Raw genomic sequence first — 25,000 nt, 5'->3', positions numbered from 1 at the left:
GAACTGAAAAGTCGTTTCTGAATTGCATATTCACCTTGATTTAATAACACATGGGTTGCCAGGGTCAGCCCCTTAGCCCGTTAACCTCAAGCTACCTCATTCACCAACTGAAAAGTCTTCTAACGCCTTCTCCATGTTTTAAGGGTCACACACACACACACACACACACACACACACACACACATACACACTGCACGTGGTCCTCACAGACGATAGGTTGGTCAGGAAGGTAGGTAGGCAGTAGTACAGTAGAAAGTATGTGGATGAGCAGTAGATGCAGTCATATTCCCAAGTAAAGCTGGCGATACCTCAGACGGTGTCAACAGAGACATGGTTCAGGGACCGGAGGGCGCTGCAGTCATTTCTGTTAATGGAGTCGATGTGAGTGGAACGAGAACTAAGTGTGCAGAGTGACGATGTGAGAAGTGTTTGTGTGAGTGAGGGAGCCGGGCGATGATCCACTGGGGCAAACTTGATCTTGGTTGAGGACGTGCGTCAAGCATGACCAGAGGCTGTATGTGTGTCTGATTGACCCCGTAACTTTAGACTGGAAATGGATTTGTTGATAATAAGTAGATAGATAGATAAATAGATAGATATATATAGCAATAATTTTGAGCTCTTAAAAATCACCGTTAAAAGAGAGAGCCGTTCGCTGATACGTATTGTTAATGTTGAAATAAAAACGTTAACACTGATGTTTGTATTGTAGCATCTGTCCCTCTGCCAACATTCCCGTCTTTGCATTACTGTGTCTTTGTCTAGTGTTGTACAACTAATGAGAAATCTCATTTCTGGGTCTGTATACGTCGCCCACAGAACTAGCGGTACAGCAACCACAGTTACTGACACCCCTAGTTTGTTTCAGCAGATATTTGTAAGACTTATTTGATCCATTTTTGGCCAGTTTCACTGAAGGGAATCTAAACGCAGTTTTAAAACTCTAGATCGTCACAATATGCTTCACTTCCAACCCCCCATCCCTGGTATATATCAGATACTCATATATTGGCGTTCGTGAACTGTAGCCAAATGGGAGGCGGATTCCCAGCGTGGCGGGTGGGGTTAGCTGTGGGATCAGTAGAGTGGGAGGGCTTTGTTGGAATGTACGATTTCCATGGGCCAACTTGGACGCAACAAAAGGTCAATGTATGCACCCCACGATCATTGTCGGATATATACGATACCCCTGTGTCCAAGGTACGTTAGTTCTTGATTTTCGTTTTCGCATATTATACTTTCCGACATCAAAAAATTTTCTTTTCCCCAGTATGTTGTCATACTGGTAGCAAGTCATTATCTTTATCATAGATAATTCTAAGGCTAAATGAATACCTTTGCAGATGAATAATATTTTTATTTTCCAATTTTTTCATTTAGAATCGTAGCGGGTTATAATGGAGTTAAAAAGGCCTAACTGATGGCCGAACTTTCGTTATGACCCTTGCTGCCAGAATACGTTTATGCTTAATTTCCTGACTGTGAGATCTGATATCCTTTTATCCCCTCACAGTTGGCTGGATCATGGGCTCCAGCTACGGCTACCTGCAGTGTATTCATATTTCATATTTTCCTTACCTTGTCAGGTCTTCCGAGCCGTCACACCTGCCGTGATAAACAAAGTCGTGGTTGTCCAGATGAAAGTGGCCGACATCAGGCGGAGATATCTGTCCATCTGTCACTGGGCGGTTCATATCCTCTGCTGTGAGAAATAAAGGCCATTATCCAAATGGGCAACTTTCGCGATAACGTCAGAATAACATATTAATTGGCAGCAACACAACACAATCGCGGGCAATTAATTTAACAGGATCTGCTGCAATGAAAGGATCAATATGCTTAATGCGTCAAATGGTTTAGACTCGTATAAAAGAGAACGGTCTGTACATCGGGGTTGGGGGAAAATTGTAACAACACTTTCACACTTTAATTGAATTACATTTTCGTTCTGACCTTTACGATTATTGTGTAAATAAAACTGTTACATATGACAGCAAACGTATGTGTGAGGGAGGAGGGGGGAGTCGAGACAACGAACGGTATATGTGATTATTTCTATATCCCGTGGGTGTCGGGGTATGTCGCTTGCTGCATGTCGTAACGCTACCAAAAGCGTCCCGTTACGATTGCCACCTGGGCTCCGGCATCCCTACACATACTGCACCTGAGCCTCATACCGCAGTGAAAAACGTAATTATATATATATATATATATATATATATATATATATATATATATATATATATATATATATATATATATATATATATATGTATATATATACATTTATGTATATTTATCTATTCATTATGCTCTGTCGCTGTCTCCCGCGTTACCGAGGTAGCGCTGGAAAAGACAACAAAGGCCACATTCGTTCACACTCAGTCCCTAACTGTCATGTATAATGCACCGAAACCATAGCTCCCTTTCCACAACCAGGCCCCACAGAACTTTCTATGGTTTACCCCTGACGCTTCACATGCCCTGGTTCAATCCATTGACAGCACGTCGACCCCGGTATACCACATCGTTCCAATTCTCTATATTCCTTGCACGCCTTTCACCCTCCTGCATGTTCAGGCCTCGATCACTCAAAATCTTTTTCTCTCCATCTTTCCACCACTGACACATATATCCTCTTTGTCAATCTTTCTTCAGTCATTCTCCCCATGTCACCAAACCACTTCAAAATACCCTCTTCTGCTCTCTCGACCACACTTTTTTTTATCACCACACATCTCTCTTAACCTTTCATTACTTACTCGATTAAACCACCTCACACCACATATTGTCCTCAAACATCTCATTTCCAGTACACCCACCCTCCTCCGCACAACTCTATCTATAGTCCACGCCTCGCAACCATATAACATTGCTGGAACCACTATTCCTTCAAACATACCTATTTTTGCTTTCCAAGATAACGTTCTCGACTTCGCACATTTTTCAACGTTCCCAGAACTTTCGCCCCCCTCTCCCACCCTATGATTCACTTCCGCTTCCATGATTCCATCCGCTGCCAAATCCACTCCCACTTATCTAAAACACTTCACTTCCACCAGTTTTTCTCCATTCAAACTTAATTCCCATTTGACTTGTCCCTCAACCCTACTGTACCTAATAACCTTGCTCTTATTCACATTTACTCTCAGCTTTCTTCTTTCACACACTTTACCAAACTCAGTCACCAGCTTCTGCAGTTTCTCATCCGAATCAGCCACCAGCGCAGTATCATCAGCGAACAACAACTGACTTACTTCCCAAGCTCTCTCATCCACAACAGACTGCATACTTACCCCTATTTTCAAAACTCTTGCATTCACCTCCCTCACAACCCCATCCATAAACAAATTAAACAACCATAGAGACATCACGCGCCCCTGCCGCAAACCAACATTCACTGAAAACCAATCACTTTCCTCTCTTCCTACACGTACACATGCCTTACATCCTCGATAAAAAGTTTTCACTGCTTCAAACAACTTGGCTCCTACACCATATATTCTTATAACTTCCACATAGCATCTCTATCAACTCTATCATATGCCTTCTCCAGATCCATAAATGCTACATACAAATCCATTTGCTTTTCTAAGTATTTCTCACATACATTCTTCAAAGCAAACACCTGATCAACACATCCTCTACCATATATATATATATATATATATATATATATATATATATATATATATATATATATATATATGTATATATATATATATATATATATATATATATATATATATATATATATATATATATATATATATATCATACTTTGTCGCTGTCTCCCGCGTTAGCGAGGTAGCGCAAGGAAATAGACGAAAGGATGACCCAACACACCCACATACACATGTATATACATACGCGTCCACACACGCACATATACATACCTATACATCTTAACGTATACATATATATACAGAGAGACATATACATATATACACATGTACATATTCATACTGTCTGCCTTTATTCATTCCCGTCGCCACCCCGCCACACATGAAATGTAGACCCCCTCCCCCCGCATGTGCGCGAGGTAGCGCTAGGAAAAGACAACATTGGCCACATTCGTTCACACTCAGTCTCTAGCTGTCATGTATAATGCACCGAAACCACAGCTCCCTTTCCACATCCAGGCCCCACAGAACTTTCCATGGTTTACCCCAGACGCTGGTTCAATCCATTGACAGTACGTCGACCCCGGTATACCACATCGTTCCAATTCACTATATTCCTTGCACGCCTTTCACCCTCCTGCATGTTCAGGCCCCGATCACTCAAAATCTTTTTCACTCCATCTTTCCACCTCCAATTGGGTCTCCCACTTCTCCTCGTTCCCTCCACCTCTGACACATATATCCTCTTGGTCAATCTTTCCTCACTCATTCTCTCCATGTGACCAAACCATTTCAAAACACCCTCTTCTGCTCTCTCAACCACATTTTTTTATTACCACACATCTCTTTTACCCTTTCATTACTTACTCGATCAAACCACCTCACACCACATATTGTCCTTAAACATCTCATGTCAAGCACATCCATCCTCCTGCGCACAACTCTGTCTACAGCGCACGCCTCGCAACCATATAACATTGTTGGAACCACTATTCCTTCAAACATACCCATTTTTGCTTTCCAAGATAACGCTCTCGACTTCCACACATTCTTCAACGCTCCCAGAACTTTCGCCCCCTCCCTCACCCAATGATTCACTTCCGCTTCCATGGTTCCATCCGCTGCCAAATCCACGCCCAGATATCTAAAACACTTCACTTCTACCAGTTTTTCTCCATTCAAACTTACCTCCCAATTGACTTGTCCCTCAACTCTACTGTACCTAATAACTTTGCTCTTATTCACATTTACTCTCAGCTTTCTTCTTTCACACAATTTACCAAACTCAGTCACAAGCTTCTGCAGTTTCTCACCCAAATCAGCCACCAGCGCTGTATCATCAGCGAACAACAACTGACTCACTTCCCAGGCTCTTTCATCCACAACAGACTGCATACTTGCCCCAATTTCTAAAACTCTTGCATTCACCTCCCTAACAACCCCATCCATAAACAAATTAAACAACCATGGAGACATCACGCACCCCTGTCGTAAACCAACATTCACTGAGAACCAATCACTTTCCTCTCTTGCTACACGTACACACACACACACACACACACACACACACACATATATAAATATATATATATATATATATATATATATATATATATATATATATATATATATATATATATATATATTGCATATATATATATATATATATTGCATATATATTGCAGTAGGTCCCAGTGGTAAGTGTAACGTAGTGTAAGGATATAACCACGAGAAAAATGAAACACAATAATTTTCCATATGCTCTTTCGTGCAATGATCACATCGCCAGGAAAGATGCATGGATGAGACAGAAGAATCAAACGGTCAGTTGATTTACATGGAAAAGACGAAACTTGTTTAAAAAAAAACTACATAACACAGACGAAATAGAGTACTCAGAACAAGTACTGATTACCCAACAACCGCAAACACTCAGTACCTACACAGTGAAACAAAGATTCCCAAGTGCAGCTCCTCTTCAACACGCATGACACTCAGTTCTTTGCAATAGCACTTAACCACCCAGATCTAAACAGCCTATTTCTAAGCTATCTACAACTCCCTATGTACAAACGACCTTACCCCTGCTTCCCACTTCAGTAACCACTACTTCCACTATTCCTGACTCTTAACAAATATAATACTAACAGAACACATTCATTATGAAATGACCCGACGACCATTGAGCAACCGCCCTCTCACCTCAGACTTGAATACCACCCATCCAGGCATGCATCCAAAACCACACTCCCCAGACAAACCGAGTCACACTTTCTTGTGTACGCTAGGACTCCAACCATCCTTATAACACTATAGAAACCGATTCAACACATCCCAGGATTCTTTGAGCACACGATACAACAACCAAAATGAAGACAATGAACACTTATTGCTCAGATAATCCATCCTCTCCCAAATTAGATATACATACAGCATCTTAACACATTATAATCTGTGGTTCCGTCCACTGGACGTGGCCGGCTCTCTGAGCGCTGCAGGAGTTTCACAAAGATAGAAGGAACTCCTGGGGCAGGAAGAAAGCAAATTGTATATATATATATATATATATATATATATATATATATATATATATATATATATATATATATATATATATATATATATATCCTTCCTATGAAACGTATAAAATGCGAGGATATTTCATGACAGAGGCTTTAGATTTTTATATCACATAGCATTTTTTGAGGTATCTTACAGCTCCCCCTTTTTTTTAAAACGCTTACGGAGAGAACATTTTTTTTCTGTGAAGAAAAAAAGAAACTGGTCCATGCCATATCCCACATCCACTCTTGTGCTGGATTTCTGAACATTTCCTCCAGGTTTTCAAGAAAAATATTTATGTGTAATATGTCGGTACATTTTAATGCATACATGATTACGTTTGCCTTTATCTTTCTGTCTTCTGCTCTGTCTATCTATCTATCTATCTATCTATCTATCTATCTATCTATATATATATATATATATATATATATATATATATATATATATATATATATATATATATGTTATCCCTGGGGATAGGGGAGAAAAATACTTCCCACATATTCCTGCGTGTCGTGGAAGGCGACTAAAAGGGGCAGGGCGGGGAGCTAGAAACCATCCCCTCCTTGTGTTCTAACTTTCCAAAAGGAGAAATAGAAGAAGGAGTCATGCGGGGATGGCTCATCCTCCTCGAAGACTCAGATTGGGATGTCTAAATGTGTGTGGATGTAACTAAGATGAGAAAAAAAGGAGAGATAAGTAGTATATTTGAGGAAAGGAACCTGTATGTTTTGGCTCTGAGTCAAACGAAGCTCAAGGGTAAAGGGGAAGAGTGGCTTGGGAATGTCTTGGGAGTAAAGTCAGATGGATTTGTATGTAGCATTTATACATCTGAAGAAGGCATATGATAGAGTTGATAGAGATGCTTTGTGGAAGGTATTAAGAGTATATGGTGTGGGAGGTAAGTTGCTAGAAGCAGTGAAAGGTTTTTATCGAGGATGTAAGGTATGTGTACGAGTATGAAGAGGGGAAAGTGATTGGTTTCCTGTGAATGTCGGTTTAAGGCAGGGGTGCGTGATGTCTCCATGGTTGTTAATTTGTTTATGGATGGGGTTGTTAGGGAGGTGAATGCAAGTTTTGGAGAGAGGGGCAAGTATGCAATGCAGTCTGTTGTGGATGAGAGGGCTTGGGAAATAATGATACAGCGCTGGTGGCTGATTCGGGTGAGAAACTGCAGAAGCTGGTGACTGAGTTTGGTAAAGTGTGTGAAAGAAGAAAGCTGAGATTAAATGTAAATAAGAGCAAGGTAATTAGGTTCAGTAGGGTTGAGGGACAGGTTAATTGGGAGGTAAGTTTGAATGGAAAAAAACTGGAAGAAGTGAAGTGCTTTAGATATCTGGGAGTGGATTTAGCAGCGGATGGAACCATGGAAGCGGAAGTGAGTAACAGGGTCGGGGAGGTGGCAAAGGTTTTGGGAGCGTTGAAGAATGTGTGTAGGGCGAGAACGTTATCTCGGAGTGTAAAATTGTTGTTTGAAGGAATAGCTTTTCCAACAATGTTATATGGTTTCGAGGCATGGGTTATACTATGATAGAGTTGTGTGGAGGAGGGTGGATGTGTTGGACATGAAATGTTTAATGACAATATGTGGTGTGAGGTGGTTTGACCGCGTAAGTAATGAAAGGGTAAGAGAGGTGTGTAGTAATAAAATGAGTGTGGTTGAGAGAGCAGAAGAGGGTGTATTGATATGGTTTGGTCACATTGAGAGAATGAGTAAGGAAAGATTGGCAAAGAGGATGCACGTATCAGAGGTGGAAGGAAAGAGGAGAAGTGGGGGACCAAATTGGAGGTGGAAGGATGGAGTGAAAAAGAATTTGAGCGATCGGAGCCTGAACATACAGGAGGGTGAGAGGCGTGCAAGGAATACAGTAAATTAGAACGATGTTGTATACCGGGGTCGACGTGCTGTCATTGGATGAAACCAGGGCATGTGAAGCGTCTGGGGTAAACCATGGAAAGTTTTGTGGGGCCTGGATGTGGAAAGGGAGCTGTGGTTTCGGTACATTACACATGACAGCTAGAGACTGTGTGAACGAATGTGGCCTTTGTTGTCTTTTCCTCGCGCTACCTCTCGCGCGCGCAGGGGGAAGGGGGGTTAGAAATTAATTACAGGTTCCAACCGGAGATAGAAGGCTTCATCTGGGTCACGTTGCAAATGAAATACATGATAAAAAACAACACAAAAAAATAGAAGGAAAATTTAGACGATTGTGAGAGTCGCTGAGAAAGTTGAGAATCCGTTGTTTTGAAATGGGAACAGTGGTTGGTACGAGTGATGACACGAGACGGTGAAAGTCCAAAGCTTAACGGCGTAGGGGAAGAAACAAACGTAGGTAACAACGACCCTGGTCTCACGCTACCAACGGCCACACAACAATAGTCTGTGACTGGGTCAAGTATTGAGGTCAGGTTGGAGGAATTATTACTGGAAAAGATTTAGATGCGATTGATTAGCCAGTAAAGCTAAACGTCATCTCAGATGTGAGAGCAAGATTCCATACGAGTAGTATACGAGGTACGTTCAGTCTTTTGTGATGCCGGAGTAACAGTTTATAGAGGTAAAATCTCCGATCTCTGTAAGAGACCTCCATCTCATTTTTCAAGACAGACTCAGTTTTTTGTGTAAGGTGGGATTTCCAGGCGATATTAGACGTTTATGGTGGTACCAAGTATCTTTGCTGGGTTAGTGGTGGAATTATAGCGCCGTTAAAGGTGATAGGAAAGCTATGATGAGTTTATGAAGGAGTCACAGGAATAAAGTGGGTGACATTACGCCTGGTGTGCCGGAGTATCCTATTCAGATCTGACTTTATGAATGTTATCTTGCCTAATGGTTACGTAGATCCTGCGAGAGGAAGTTATGGAAGGTGAGAACTGATTCGTGAGCGTCTCAATGAAGTGAGTTGTCTGTTGATGAAGGATGATGGTTGATGAAAAGGAGAACGAAGGGTTGGAGACAACTCAGAGCTCTGAAGAAGACGACTTTGTAAGGACGTGAAAAAGAAAGGTTGATCCACCAACTGCCACGGAAATGGACAGATGAGAGAGAAAGCTGGACCTGAAAATTGAGATTAATTGGAACTGGAAGTAGAGACCAAAACATGAGGACGATGGTTCGAAAAGGTTAGAAGCGCCACCTTTTCAAGCTTAGGTTTTCTTTTCTCTTTTAACACAGGCGAAACAGATGAACAAACACTGGCGCTTGTTGTGAGGCAGATGTTTTTGAAACTCGAGCTGGAATGCCATTTGGTCTGTACAATTTCCTTCTGTCCAGAGAAAGGAACACTTTTTTGGAATGTTCCAAAAAGAGATAATGAGGAAGGACACGAGTTAGAGGTACGTGAGGGGTTGAAAAAAAAACTGCTGGAGTCACCCATCGAGGAATCAGAGGAGACAAAAGAATGTATAACAAAAAGAGTAGCTTTATCAGTAGAGCAGAGGGGCTGCCCTGTCCTCGGCAGAAGGGAAGGGATTGGAGCAACAGAGATTGATAGACATAATTTTGGACGAAACACCAGAAAAATCTGTCACTTTCATCTCACCTTCATTGGTTAATGGAACACATCGCCTCGTCTCGTCTCGCCTCGTAAAAGAAAAAAGAAATAAAAATTTAGACGATGGTGAAACCTGAATGAGACTCGAAGAAAGGAGAGCATTTTTTTCGGGTCCCACACACCAGATACTTTCACGAGATATTCTTTGAACAAAGTGGTTGAACCGTAGACTAGATAAAGAGAGGATAGCAAAGGCAGACGGTAGATGTGCTCATATTCTCGGAGCAGCAACCTATACTATACGCTCACTCAGAGACAGGAGCAACGTTCGAGGAGAGGCAGTAGTCTTTCCAAGAGGAGTAGGGGGGTTTTCACATGCAGGGGTCCATTGAACGCTGCTGGAGTGACAAAGTTAGCAGCTGAGGGTGAGATCGTACGGTAGGGGAGGGGGGCAAGGAGTATAGAGATGCCCAAAAGAAAGTGATCAGAAGGACCAGTCCAGAGGGAAGCTATGCAGCTATATCGCAGAGGATTAGATATTAAAAAAAAATTCCAGGCTGTTTGGAGACTGGATAAGACGGCTTGGAAAAAGAGTGCCATTATTTGCCCCAGTTTCGTTGAGAAAGAAAAATTTGGAGTGTTCCTACGCTTCCCCAGCTCCCAGCTGTGAAAGTGAGAGATCGAGGCCTGAACGTGCGGGAGGGTGAAAGGCGTGTACGGAATAGAGTGAATGGGTATATTGTGGTATACCGGGGTCGACGTGCTGTCACTGAACACAACCAGAGCATGTGAAACATCTAGAGTAAACCATGGAAAGGTCCATGGGGCCTGGTTGTGGATAGGGAGACGGTGTTCCGGTGCATTATACATGACTGGTAGACAGTGGATGTGAGCGGATGTGGCCTTTCAGCCTTTCTTCGCCATCTTCTGGCGTTACCTCGCTAACACGGGAAACAGCGATCAAGTATATATATATATATATATATATATATATATATATATATATATATATATATATATATATATATATATATTATATACAAGGGTATACCATATCATGAAAAGAAAGTTGAAAAATATTGCAGTAAAGTCGAATCATCGCCCTGCTTGTGACGCCCGCCATCACACCTTTAAACTCCCACTCAAGTCAGCTGGCACGCGAGCAGACTGGAAATGGCATGTCACCAGGAAGCGAGACTGAAAAGGTCACCAGGAAGATGACTGGTGCTAGGATGGTGATTGATAAGGTCACCAACACCATCCCAGCACCATTCTGGTACTAGTTGGTCATTGGAAAGGTCATCAGGAAATTAGCTTCGGAGATGACCTGGGAGATTGTTGAATTAACCAAAGGTCACTAGGAAGGCATGAGGAAAGGTTGCTAAGTTGGTTTTCTGAGAGCAGGAAAGTTGATAAGGCCACTGTGGAAGTTACCAGGAAGGTCACCTCGAACGATGACAAGAAAATCAGTTGAAAGATCATCACGAACGATGATAGGAAGGTCAACAGAAAGGTCATCACGAACGATGATAGGAAGATCAACAGAAAGGTCATCACGAACGATGATAGGAAGATCAACAGAAAGGTCATCACGAACGATGATAGGAAGATCAACAAAAAGGTCATCACGAACGATGATAGGAAGATCAACAGAAAGGTCATCACGAACGATGATAGGAAGATCAACAGAAAGGTCATCACGAACGATGATAGGAAGATCAACAGAAAGGTCATCACGAACGATGATAGGAAGATCAACAGAAAGGTCATCACGAACGATGATAGGAAGATCAACAGAAAGGTCATCACGAACGATGATAGGAAGATCAACAGAAAGGTTACCAGAGACCTTATTTGACACGTTGCCAAGAGTCGCTATCAAGAGCACCAGGAAGTGTGCCAGAGAGGTCAACATTAAGGTTTCCAGGAAGTTACCAAGTGTTACAAGGAAGGGTTGCCAGGAGGATTGCCAGGGATGGCTGCCAGTAGAGGTCGCCAAGAAGGGTTGCCTGGAAGGACTGCCAGGAGGAGTTGCCAGGATGGGTTGTCAGGAGAGTTGCCAGGAAAATTGCCTGGAAGGTTTCCAGTTGGGCTGTCAGGAGGGGTAACTAGGAAGGGTTGTCGGGAAAGGAGGTTGCCAAGAAGGTCTGGGAGATCTTCAAGAAGGACTGAGAAAAATGGTTCGGAGGAAAGCCTTAAAGACTTTCTCCCAAATCCCAAATCTTTCAAAGACACTGGCAGGTTAGGAAGAGGGCAATCGGGAGGCTAACACTGACAGCTTGCCTTAGATACGTGTAGCAGATAAGCGATGGACGAACGGTCAAACACAACCATCCTTCGAAGGTATTTGTATTGGGTGAGTTCTGACGAGGATTTAAGGGGAAGGAGGTGAGCTGCAGGTGACTGTTTGGGGCACGGTGTGTGTGGAGGCTGGAGGTGGCTCTCTAGGAATGCATGGGTGTTGGCTGGGCTAAAGAAGGCTGGAGGCGATTGTTTTGGGGTTGATGGGTGTTCACAGGGCTGAAGGAGAGTGGAGGTAAATGCGGGTAGCAAGTGTTGGCAGGGCCAGGTGAAGGGGTAGGTCCGGGGATGACTTGCGAGGGCAGAGGAGGTGTTTAGATTCGATAGGGTAAAGGGTAGAGGAGGGCAGGGTAATGGGGTGTTTAGGGACAGACATGATAACGGAAAAGGAGTTTGGAGGTAATGGGATGAGAAAGTAGGCATTTGGAGGTGACATTATGGGAGAAATGTGCAAGTGATGAGAGTCTATGAGGAAAACTGATAACAACAGACATGACAGTCTACGAGATTATAAGCTGAAACACAATGATATCACCCCAAAGTCCTTTTCTATAGAGATGGAAATGTTGAGGAGAAGGCTTCTCTTCTCACTAGCATCACGTCCCACGGGAACATAGCTATGATGGAACGCCATGTACTATAGAGGGAATATTAATAGGAAAGGATGTTTGGAAATTATATTCTTATGTAAGATGTTCCGGTGGACATTCAAGAAGCGAAGGACTCCAGCTTGCACTTGTAAAGGAGAAATACGAACAGCTGTGCTGTAAATGTAATGATATCTACGTCTTGACGGATGAGAGATGATCCCAGTGTCCCACAACTCCACTGCTGAATAAACCGTCTGCCCGCGTTTGTATCGCATCTTCTTGCCTCTTGCTTCACCGCGTTATTTCTGGTCGTGGCAGACGTTACCTGGACCCCGTTTGCTTGTGTGTAGCCCTCGAGTGGGAACCCACCTTCGATGTGGCTAGATGTGGCTATATGGAGTACACGTCTGGTCAAAGAATTTTCTCCCTCTACATAAGTCCATCGTTTCTGTGTTACACAGATTGTCACGCAACCATTAAGCTAAAGGAACCCTAGGAGAAGGGTCGATAAGGGTTATGATATGATAATGATGATGTGATAAAGAGATTATCGTTTCGTCCTTTCGAAATTATTTGGCATTTTGAACTGATTTCAGATCTCTGGCTTCCAGATGTGTTATTTTGTTGCCTTTTTCTTTCTCGTTATATATTTGTCTTTAGAAAAGAAATTTGTGTTTTGTCGAAAGGAAGAGATGGGTTCACCAAAACAGGGATAGGGAGGGCTGGAGGTGATGGGAGTAGGGAGAAGGTGATGGGGGTGGGAAGGGTTGAAGGTGACGAGGGTTGGTAGGTGTGAGGGGTGAGGTGATGAGGGCTGGCACAGGTGGTGAGGGTGGGAGAGGGCTTCACGTGACAGGAATGGAGAGGTTTAGAAGTGATAATGGTTGAGAAGTAGAGAGGATGAGAGTTGGAGGTGACGTGGTGGAGGAAAGGTGGAGAGTATGCGGGGAGAGTGGATGTCTACTGGGATGACCAGGAGGAGTTGGAGATAAGGGAAATGGGAGGGTCATGAGAATGAGAGGTAATTAGTGTAGTGTTATACAGTGACAACACTGCACATGTAATCATCTATAATACTAACATCAGTGTCAGTAAAGGTGGTACCCGTGTCTGTCTGTCTAAAGAGTTGGATTTCATTTTTTGGGATGGGTTCCAGCAGCACCATGGGTATGTGAGGCAGAGAAAGAATGACTGTGAACTGGGAGAGGGGAGGGAAATATGACAGCCACCGCAGCCCTGGCTCACTGCTCCACTGTGGCTCACCCCTCCCCTCGGCACCCAGGTAGCAGTGTGGCCGGCGCCAGCCTACGACCTACAGGTAGCGGTGAGGGATATGTTATCAAACCCAGACTTACTGAACTGTCTTCTTTGAGGTTCTTGATTAGAATGCGCCACGGCAGGAGGCAGGGGTCGCCGGCGTATAGCATTTGTGACTGTAGGATATTCCTGTACCTGCGGCGCAGTGATTATAACCGTCTGTTTCCATTTCTGGAGCCGAGCGCATAGGTTCGAATCCTTTTTGCGACAGTCGGTCCGCAGTCGACCCAGTTGTTCATCCTCCCCTAGACTTTGGTCGATGAATCGGGTACCCTCCTTGTATTAACTTTCTAAAATGGGAAACAGAAGAAGGAGTCACGCGGGGAGTGATCATCCTCCTCGAAGGCTCAGAGTGGGGTGCCTAAATGTGTGTGGATGTAACCAAGATGTGAAAAAAGGAGAGATAGGTAGTATGTTTGAGGAAAGGAACCTGGATGTTTTGGCTCTGAGTGAAACGAAGCTCAAGGGTAAAGGGGAAGAGTGGTTTGGAAATGTCTGGGGAGTGAAGTCAGGGGTTGGTGAGAGGACAAGAGCAAGGGAAGGAGTAGCAATACTCCTGAAACAGGAGTTGTGGGAGTATGTGATAGAATGTAAGAAAGTAAATTCTCGATTAATATGGGTAAAATTGAAAGTTGATGGAGAGAGGTGGGTGATTATTGGTGCATATGCACCTGGGCATGAGAAGAAAGATCATGAGAGGCAAGTGTTTTGGGAGCAGCTGAATGAGTGTGTTAGCGGTTTTGATGCACGAGACCGGGTTATAGTGATGGGTGATTTGAATGCAAAGGTGAGTAATGTGGCAGTTGAGGGAATAATTGGTATGCATGGGGTGTTCAGTGTTGTAAATGGAAATGGTGAAGAGCTTGTAGATTTATGTGCTGAAAAAGGACTGATGATTGGGAATACCTGGTTTAAAAAGCGAGATATACATAAGTATACTTATGTAAGTAGGAGAGATGGCCAGAGAGCGTTATTGGATTACGTGTTAATTGACAGGCGTGCGAAAGAGAGACTTTTGGATGTTAATGTGCTGAGAGGTGCAACTGGAGGGATGTCTGATCATTATCTTGTGGAGGCTAAGGTGAAGATTAGTATGGGTTTTCAGAAAAGAGGAGTGAATGTTGGGGTGAAGAAGGTGGTGAGAGTAAGTGAGCTTGGGAAGGAGACCTGTGTGGGGAAGTACCAGGAGAGACTGTGTACAGAATGGAAAAAGGTGAGAACAATGGAAGTAAGGGGAGTGGGGGAGGAATGGGATGTATTTAGGGAATCAGTGATGGATTGCGCAAAAGATGCTTGTGGCATGAGAAGAGTGGGAGGTGGGCTGTTTAGAAAGGGTAGTGAGTGGTGGGATGAAGAAGTAAGAGTATTAGTGAAAGAGAAGAGAGAGGCATTTGGACAATTTTTGCAGGGAAAAAATGCAATTGAGTGGGAGAAGTATAAAAGAAAGAGACAGGAGGTCAAGAGAAAGGTGCAAGAGGTGAAAAAAAGGGCAAATGAGAGTTGGGGTGAGAGACTATCAGTAAATTTTAGGGAGAATAAAAAGATGTTCTGGAAGGAGGTAAATAGGGTGCGTAAGACAAGGGAGCAAATGGGAACTTCAGTGAAGGGCGTAAATGGGGAGGTGATAACAAGTAGTGGTGATGTGAGAAGGAGATGGAATGAGTATTTTGAAGGTTTGTTGAATGTGTCTGATGACAGAGTGGCAGATATAGGGTGTTTTGGTCGAGGTGGTGTGCAAAGTGAGAGGGTTGGGGAAAATGATTTGGTAAACAGAGAAGAGGTAGTAAAAGCTTTGCGGAAGATGAAAGCCGGCAAGGCAGCAGGTTTGGATGGTATTGCAGTGGAATTTATTAAAAAAGGGGGTGACTGTATTGTTGACTGGTTGGTAAGGTTATTTAATGTATGTATGACTCATGGTGAGGTGCCTGAGGATTGGCGGAATGCGTGCATAGTGCCATTGTACAAAGGCAAAGGGGATAAGAGTGAGTGCTCAAATTACAGAGGTATAAGTTTGTTGAGTATTCCTGGTAAATTATATGGGAGGGTATTGATTGAGAGGGTGAAGGCATGTACAGAGCATCAGATTGGGGAAGAGCAGTGCGGTTTCAGAAGTGGTAGAGGATGTGTGGATCAGGTGTTTGCTTTGAAGAATGTATGTGAGAAATACTTAGAAAAGCAAATGGATTTGTATGTAGCATTTATGGATCTGGAGAAGGCATATGATAGAGTTGATAGAGATGCTCTGTGGAAGGTATTAAGAATATATGGTGTGGGAGGCAAGTTGTTAGAAGCAGTGAAAAGTTTTTATCGAGGATGTAAGGCATGTGTACGTGTAGGAAGAGAGGAAAGTGATTGGTTCTCAGTGAATGTAGGTTTGCGGCAGGGTTGTGTGATGTCTCCATGGTTGTTTAATTTGTTTATGGATGGGGTTGTTAGGGAGGTAAATGCAAGAGTTTTGGAAAGAGGGGCAAGTATGAAGTCTGTTGGGGATGAGAGAGCTTGGGAAGTGAGTCAGTTGTTGTTCGCTGATGATACAGCGCTGGTGGCTGATTCATGTGAGAAACTGCAGAAGCTGGTGACTGAGTTTGGTAAAGTGTGTGGAAGAAGAAAGTTAAGAGTAAATGTGAATAAGAGCAAGGTTATTAGGTACAGTAGGGTTGAGGGTCAAGTCAATTGGGAGGTGAGTTTGAATGGAGAAAAACTGGAGGAAGTGAAGTGTTTTAGATATCTGGGAGTGGATCTGTCAGCGGATGGAACCATGGAAGCGGAAGTGGATCATAGGGTGGGGGAGGGGGCGAAAATTTTGGGAGCCTTGAAAAATGTGTGGAAGTCGAGAACATTATCTCGGAAAGCAAAAATGGGTATGTTTGAAGGAATAGTGGTTCCAACAATGTTGTATGGTTGCGAGGCGTGGGCTATGGATAGAGTTGTGTGCAGGAGGATGGATGTGCTGGAAATGAGATGTTTGAGGACAATGTGTGGTGTGAGGTGGTTTGATCGAGTAAGTAACGTAAGGGTAAGAGAGATGTGTGGAAATAAAAAGAGCGTGGTTGAGAGAGCAGAAGAGGGTGTTTTGAAATGGTTTGGGCACATGGAGAGAATGAGTGAGGAAAGATTGACCAAGAGGATATATGTGTCGGAGGTGGAGGGAACGAGGAGAAGAGGGAGGCCAAATTGGAGGTGGAAAGATGGAGTGAAAAAGATTTTGTGTGATCGGGGCCTGAACATGCAGGAGGGTGAAAGGAGGGCAAGAAATAGAGTGAATTGGAGCGATGTGGTATACAGGGGTTGACGTGCTGTCAGTGGATTGAATCAAGGCATGTGAAGCGTCTGGGGTAAACCATGGAAAGCTGTGTAGGTATGTATATTTGCGTGTGTGGACGTGTGTATGTACGTGTGTATGGGGGTTGGGCCATTTCTTTCGTCTGTTTCCTTGCGCTACCTCGCAAACGCGGGAGACAGCGACAAAGTATAAAAAAAAAAAAAAAAAAATATATATATATATATATATATATATATATATATATATATATATATATATATATATATATATATATATATATATATATGGGATGAAGAAGTAAGAGTATTAGTGAAAGAGAAGAGAGAGGCATTTGGACGATTTTTGCAGGGAAAAAATGCAATTGAGTGGGAGAAGTATAAAAGAAAGAGACAGGAGGTCAAGAGAAAGGTGCAAGAGGTGAAAAAAAGGGCAAATGAGAGTTGGGGTGAGAGACTATCAGTAAATTTTAGGGAGAATAAAAAGATGTTCTGGAAGGAGGTAAATAGGGTGCGTAAGACAAGGGAGCAAATGGGAACTTCAGTGAAGGGCATAAATGGGGAGGTGATAACAAGTAGTGGTGATGTGAGAAGGAGATGGAATGAGTATTTTGAAGGTTTGTTGAATGTGTCTGATGACAGAGTGGCAGATATAGGGTGTTTTGGTCGAGGTGGTGTGCAAAGTGAGAGGGTTAGGGAAAATGATTTGGTAAACAGAGAAGAGGTAGTAAAAGCTTTGCGGAAGATGAAAGCCGGCAAGGCAGCAGGTTTGGATGGTATTGCAGTGGAATTTATTAAAAAAGGGGGTGACTGTATTGTTGACTGGTTGGTAAGGTTATTTAATGTATGTATGACTCATGGTGAGGTGCCTGAGGATTGGCGGAATGCGTGCATAGTGCCATTGTACAAAGGCAAAGGGGATAAGAGTGAGTGCTCAAATTACAGAGGTATAAGTTTGTTGAGTATTCCTGGTAAATTATATGGGAGGGTATTGATTGAGAGGGTGAAGGCATGTACAGAGCATCAGATTGGGGAAGAGCAGTGCGGTTTCAGAAGTGGTAGAGGATGTGTGGATCAGGTGTTTGCTTTGAAGAATGTATGTGAGAAATACTTAGAAAAGCAAATGGATTTGTATGTAGCATTTATGGATCTGGAGAAGGCATATGATAGAGTTGATAGAGATGCTCTGTGGAAGGTATTAAGAATATATGGTGTGGGAGGCAAGTTGTTAGAAGCAGTGAAAAGTTTTTATCGAGGATGTAAGGCATGTGTACGTGTAGGAAGAGAGGAAAGTAATTGGTTCTCAGTGAATGTAGGTTTGCGGCAGGGGTGTGTGATGTCTCCATGGTTGTTTAATTTGTTTATGGATGGGGTTGTTAGGGAGGTAAATGCAAGAGTTTTGGAAAGAGGGGCAAGTATGAAGTCTGTTGGGGATGAGAGAGCTTGGGAAGTGAGTCAGTTGTTGTTCGCTGATGATACAGCGCTGGTGGCTGATTCATGTGAGAAACTGCAGAAGCTGGTGACTGAGTTTGGTAAAGTGTGTGGAAGAAGAAAGTTAAGAGTAAATGTGAATAAGAGCAAGGTTATTAGGTACAGTAGGGTTGAGGGTCAAGTCAATTGGGAGGTGAGTTTGAATGGAGAAAAACTGGAGGAAGTGAAGTGTTTTAGATATCTGGGAGTGGATCTGTCAGCGGATGGAACCATGGAAGCGGAAGTGGATCATAGGGTGGGGGAGGGGGCGAAAATTCTGGGAGCCTTGAAAAATGTGTGGAAGTCGAGAACAGTATCTCGGAAAGCAAAAATGGGTATGTTTGAAGGAATAGTGGTTCCAACAATGTTGTATGGTTGCGAGGCGTGGGCTATGGATAGAGTTGTGCGCAGGAGGATGGATGTGCTGGAAATGAGATGTTTGAGGACAATGTGTGGTGTGAGGTGGTTTGATCGAGTAAGTAACGTAAGGGTAAGAGAGATGTGTGGAAATAAAAAGAGCGTGGTTGAGAGAGCAGAAGAGGGTGTTTTGAAATGGTTTGGTCACATGGAGAGAATGAGTGAGGAAAGATTGACCAAGAGGATATATGTGTCGGAGGTGGAGGGAACGAGGAGAAGAGGGAGACCAAATTGGAGGTGGAAAGATGGAGTGAAAAAGATTTTGTGTGATCGGGGCCTGAACATGCAGGAGGGTGTAAGGAGGGCAAGGAATAGAGTGAATTGGAGCGATGTGGTATACAGGGGTTGACGTGCTGTCAGTGGAGTGAATCAGGGCATGTGAAGCGTCTGGGGTAAACCATGGAAAGGTGTGTAGGTATGTATATTTGCGTGTGTGGACGTGTGTATGTACATGTGTATGGGGGGGGGGGTTGGGCCATTTCTTTCGTCTGTTTCCTTGCGCTACCTCGCAAACGCGGGAGACAGCGACAAAGTATAAAAAAAAAAAAAAAAAAAAAAAAAAAAAAATATATATGTATATATATATATATATATATATATATATATATATATATATATATATATATATATATATATAGAGAGAGAGAGAGAGAGAGAGAGAGAGAGTTAATGAGATGACCTTGATTAGGCTACTCAGTTGCCTGTGCTGTCTCATCTACCAGACATAATATGGTGGTGTAGCAAGCCGTGTATTCTGTATCCAGGATTTCTCTCTTCATTCCGTATATAAGAATTCTGTTAGTATGGCCTGAGTACAGGCGGGGGAAAAGGGACATCTGCAGCTAGTTTAATGGCGTGCTTACGAGCCATAACAAGAGGCAATAAAACCCTAAGCGTACCGCTTCAGAGAGTCGTTCGATGCGTTGATTGTGAACGAAGCAATGAACAGTGAACTCAAGGACTCCTTACCTACAGTGCCAGAAGGCAATAAGTACGAGGTGATATCTGAACTACGTTTGTATTGCACCTTACAGGACGGTCGAACAAAGGAATGTTCACCTAACCGTCTCAGCTTCATTTCAGGTTAAGAATAGTGTAAGTAACATGTTAGTAAGACTTCCTACATATTAACATCATTATCTCTCTTTTATAAACATTATTTCTCTGTTAGTCACACTACTGCCGATGTGTCTCACACCACACCAGCATTACCCGTCCCTCACCTCTATATTACCCACATGTGCTGCACCACAACAACATGATATAGCGACCCACACCACAGCGAATGTATCCACTTGACTCACCGTTACATCATTACTCACACGACTCACACCTGATGGATAAACGCCATATCGCCGCTGTCCACGTCATGCACGCCTTAGCATCCAATACCAATGTTGGCGTGACTCGTACCACACCGCCGTTACTCAGCTCACCACGCCATCACAGATCACGCCATCGTAGAGCACGCCATCACATAGCACGCCATCACAGATCACGCCATCACAGAGCACGCCATCACAGATCACGCCATAACAGAGCACGCCATCACAGATCACGCCATCACAGATCACGCCATCACATAGTACGCCATAACAGAGCGCGCCATCACAGATCACGCCATCACAGATCACGCCATCACAGATCACGCCATCACAGAGCACGACATCACAGAGCACGTCATCACAGATCACGCCATCACAGATCACGCCATCACATAGTACGCCATAACAGCGCGCGCCATCACAGATCACGCCATCACAGATCACGCCATCACAGATCACGCCATCACAGAGCACGACATCACAGAGCACGTCATCACAGAACACACCATCACAGATCACGCCATCACAGAACACGCCATCACAGAACACACCATCACAGAGCACGACATCAAAGAGCACGCCATCACAGATCACGCCATCACAGATCACGCTATCACAGGGCACGCCATCACAGATCACGCCATCACAGATCACGCCATCACTGTGAGTGTGGCTGTAGCATCCGTAACCACCGTCCACAATACACGATCAAAAGATACAGTCATTCCTGTCCGTCCAGATAACCTCAACACATAGAACAACAGAATTACCATCCTGTAGTACTGTGTGGGACGCTGGCGGTGGTGGTCGCATCTTGGGGGCGGAGGGAAGGTTACACTGTGGTTATTTACCAGTAGAGAAAACTCCACGTCATTCATGAGCTTTCAACCATGTACCATGAGCCTGTATTCATGGGCTATGAGCCTTCAATCATGAGCCATGAACCTTCAGCCACGGGGTATAAGCCTTCCTGTAGTGGTCACATGATCTTCTCTCGAAACTTAAGGAAACCTTCAAGCTTAGTCTTCTGTTATATCTAGTCGAGCAAAGTTAGCTGGATGGTACAACCAAGTTAGCTGGGTGGTGCAGCATAGTTAGCTGGATGGTACAGCATAGTTAGCTGGGTGGTATGGTCAAATTAGCTGGGTGGTACAACCAAGTTAGCTGGGTGGTGCAGCATAGTTAGCTGGATGGTACAGCATAGTTAGCTGGGTGGTATGGTCAAGTTAGTTGGATGGTACAGCATAGTTAGCTGGGTGGTATGGTCACGTTAGCTGGATGGTACAGCCAAGTTAGTTGGGTGGTGCAACATAGTTAGCTGGGTGGTGCAGCCAAGTTAGCTGGGTGGTATGGTCAAGTTAGCTGGGTGGTATGGTCAAGTCAGCTGGGTGTTATGGTCAAGTTAGCTGGATGGTACGGCATGATAAGGTGGTTTGTACAGACCTGTGGGCACAGGGGGGGTGGGGTCCCCTGGTAATACGTAGGTCTGTCCGTCAGTCGTGGCGTCTTTGTCTCTAACAAGCGTTAAGTGTGTGGTGTGGCCTCCTGTGGCCTCACTTTGATCACCTGCCACATGCAACATCAAAGTCAGGGCCATGGCAGTAGGGCCAGCCCAGGCTTGTGACGCCAGGCAGACGGACGGATGGTGGTGGTGAAGGGGAGGGAGCCAAGGTACGTTAGGTAGACGGAGGGATGGTGTGTGTGGTGAAGGGAGTACGCCAGATGGGTACAGGAATGGTGTGGAAGGGGAGCCTAGATACGCCAGGTGGACGGGGAGATGGTGTGGAAGGGGAACCCAGATACGCCAGGTGGACGGGGAGATGGTGTGGAAGGGGAACCCAGATACGCCAGGTAGACGGAGGGATGGTGTGGAAAGGTGGCCCAGATACGCCAGGTAGACGGAGGGATGGAGTGAAAGGGGAAACCAGATACGCCGGGTAGACGGAGGGATGTCTTGGAAAGGGAGCCCAGATACGCCGGGGAGACGAAGGGATGGTGTGGAAGGGGAGCCTAGATACGACGGGTGGACGGAGGTGTGGTGGGGAGAGAGAGAGAGAGGGAGGGAGGGAGTCAGTTGGTCACATACAGTGACCAACTGTGACCAATACATCAAGACCAGTTAATGATTCGTCACTTCTCAGGAGGTACTGAACACTTGGGGTTCCTTATTGTCCACAGGAGATGATAATGAAGGTAATTCTATTCCCAGAGAAACATGATTCTCTCTCTCTCTCTCTCTCTCTCTCTCTCTCTCTCTCTCTCTCTCTCTCTCTCTCTCTCTCTCTCTCCTAAGGTGTAGTTGATGTAAATCTCTCGTGATTAGTTTGAGGGCAAGCCGTGTATGAAACAACAGTGGAGTTTGCCCTTCGCCTGTAGTGAGGTAACACTAGGTACTGCTCGATGGGGCTTGCTATTGATTGAGTTAAAAGTTTCTGCGTGCTGCCCTCTCTCGGGGGATGAGTGAGGGAGGGAGCGAGAGAGGGGGAGCACACAGGTGAGGGTGTGGTGGCAGCCTCAACAGGTGGCGCTGCTGCTCACCTGTGCGGGGCGGTCCATCTGATCAATGCTGCCTCCTGCCGTGCACGTGATCAATACATGTTGACTACCGTCTGACACTAAGCAATGTTTGTCTTCCTACAGGCGGCTGTACGAGGCGCGGGAGGTGGCGGCGCCGGAGCTACGCCCGCCGCCCGCGGAGCTGCTGCCCCAGAAGGTGAAGGAGCAGGAGAGTGCGGTGCTGGAGGGCGTGGGCGTGAGGGAGGAGGACGACAGGCGTGTGGCCATACGCATCAAGCTGTGCGGGGAGTGCGGCGCGCGCCATGTGGCCGGCACCTGCCCTTTCTCCCGCCCCATCCACGTCCTCCCCGACACGTGCCCGCCGCCCACGCACGCCCACGACCTGCCTCAGCAGAATGGCGTCATTGTGGCTCCGCCCCACCGAGACTCCCCCGTCAACCTCTCTGGCGGAGGCGTAGGGCGGGAGGAGGAGCGGGAGGGGGAGACGTGGCGGGACCCACAACGGCCGGGCTCACCCACCTGCTACGCACGCAACTCCCTACCTCCCGGCCTTGCCCTTGAGCGACGAGTCCTCCCGCCGCCCCATGACAGCTCAGTGGACGGTGACGGTGATGTGGGCGTGGTGGGCGTGACGCAGGTGCCCGGGCGGCCGGTGGAGGTGGTGGTAGCCCGGGCGTCTATCAGTCGCTACACCCAGCTAGGGCCTGTGGTGGGCGTACCCGTCAGAGAGCGAGACATCCCCGACGACTTCTGTATGGTCAACCTGTGGGAGGTGAGTAGTCGTCCTATGTCGTCTGCATGCTGACATTAAGAGATCCTACTACTCTCACCATACCACCCTCATCATTATCACCCTCATCATACCACCCTCATCATTATCACCCTCATCATACCATCTCCCTCGTTACACCATCTCTCTAATATCATCCTCATCATACAAGATGATTCACGATATCCATAACCACAACATCTTGTCTGTTCATTATGCGAGCCTTTGTTATAACATTCTAGTAAGCATTATATGTCAAGATCATCATATCCGTCTTTATGACACCATCATCGACAATCTACACTCCTCCGCCTCGTGTCACTCACCGTCAGCGAGGCATTATGTAACCCAGGAGCACAGAATACCGTCTCCTCTCTCCAGACACATGGCATCCTGGCCAGCAGCAGGATCAGCCATATCTTTGATAAGAGGGCTTGCCTGGTCCATAACCCCGTCCTTGGCTGGTCCATAACCCCGTCCTTGGCTGGTCCATAACCCCGTCCTTGGCTGGCCCATGACTTCGTGCTTGTTTGGTCCGTGGTTTCTTAGTTGACTGGTCCCTAGCTCCTTGCTTGACTGGTCCGTGGCTCCATGCTTGACTGGTTCATGTCTCATGCATGTTTGGTCCGTGACTCCTTGTCTGAATAGTTTGTGGCTCCTAGATTGACTGGTCGGTGGCTCCTAGAGTGACTGGTTCGTGGCTTCTTGCTTGACTGGTCTGTTGGCTCTGTGCTCGATGTTGTCTGTGGCATCAAAGGTAGGTTCCAAGGCGTCGCAGCCACAGTCCAGCCGTTCCTGGCATCACGTGGGCGAAAAGCCTCGTGGAGGGAGAACGTTGCCGGCTGGGACGCTGGCGGAAGGTATTGACCTAGAGTCTAGACAGTCTTATTACAGACCAAGTGGAAAAAAAAAAAAGGACGCTAAATGTGAACAACGAAGTAAGATAATTGTTTCAGCTGAAATAACAGAAGAAAAAACAGTCTGAATACTTGCACAGTCCATACAGGACGAACAATGGCTTGGAGGCCAGTAGAAGAAACTCCTCGTCGTCGTCGGAGGTAGGGAGGTTCACCTGTAGGAAGGATCAGGACCATCCTAACGGTTGCTGGTAGTCTGATACGTGTGGCAGACAGTAGGAGGGCAACCAGAGGGCAGGGAGCTGAGGTGAATTCCATACTGATGGAATCGCTGATGGATGAATGTGAGGGGATTCATTATTATGTCGAGAGTAGAATGAAAATGGGAAGGGAATATGGGAACTTACGGAGGATGAGAACTGAATGACGCCATAAAACCGTAAATGAAGCGTCGGTGGGAGTCTGATGGCGAGGAA

General features: G+C 45.1%; 1 protein-coding gene across 1 annotated transcript in view; it reads left to right on the top strand.

The window, feature by feature from the left end:
- Nucleotides 1–25,000, top strand: part of LOC139755182 (uncharacterized) — a 622,641-nt gene that overhangs the window by 258,698 nt on the left and 338,943 nt on the right. Inside the window, 1 exon segment of the mRNA XM_071673354.1 lies at nucleotides 23,022–23,670. Within this exon segment, the coding sequence (XP_071529455.1) occupies nucleotides 23,022–23,670 (649 nt within the window).

This window comes from Panulirus ornatus, chromosome 18 (genome assembly GCF_036320965.1).
Source record: "Panulirus ornatus isolate Po-2019 chromosome 18, ASM3632096v1, whole genome shotgun sequence".
In the NCBI taxonomy this organism is placed as follows: Eukaryota; Metazoa; Arthropoda; class Malacostraca; order Decapoda; family Palinuridae; genus Panulirus; species Panulirus ornatus.
Note: the sequence above shows the minus strand (reverse complement) of the source record. Positions and strands in the feature narration are given on the sequence as shown.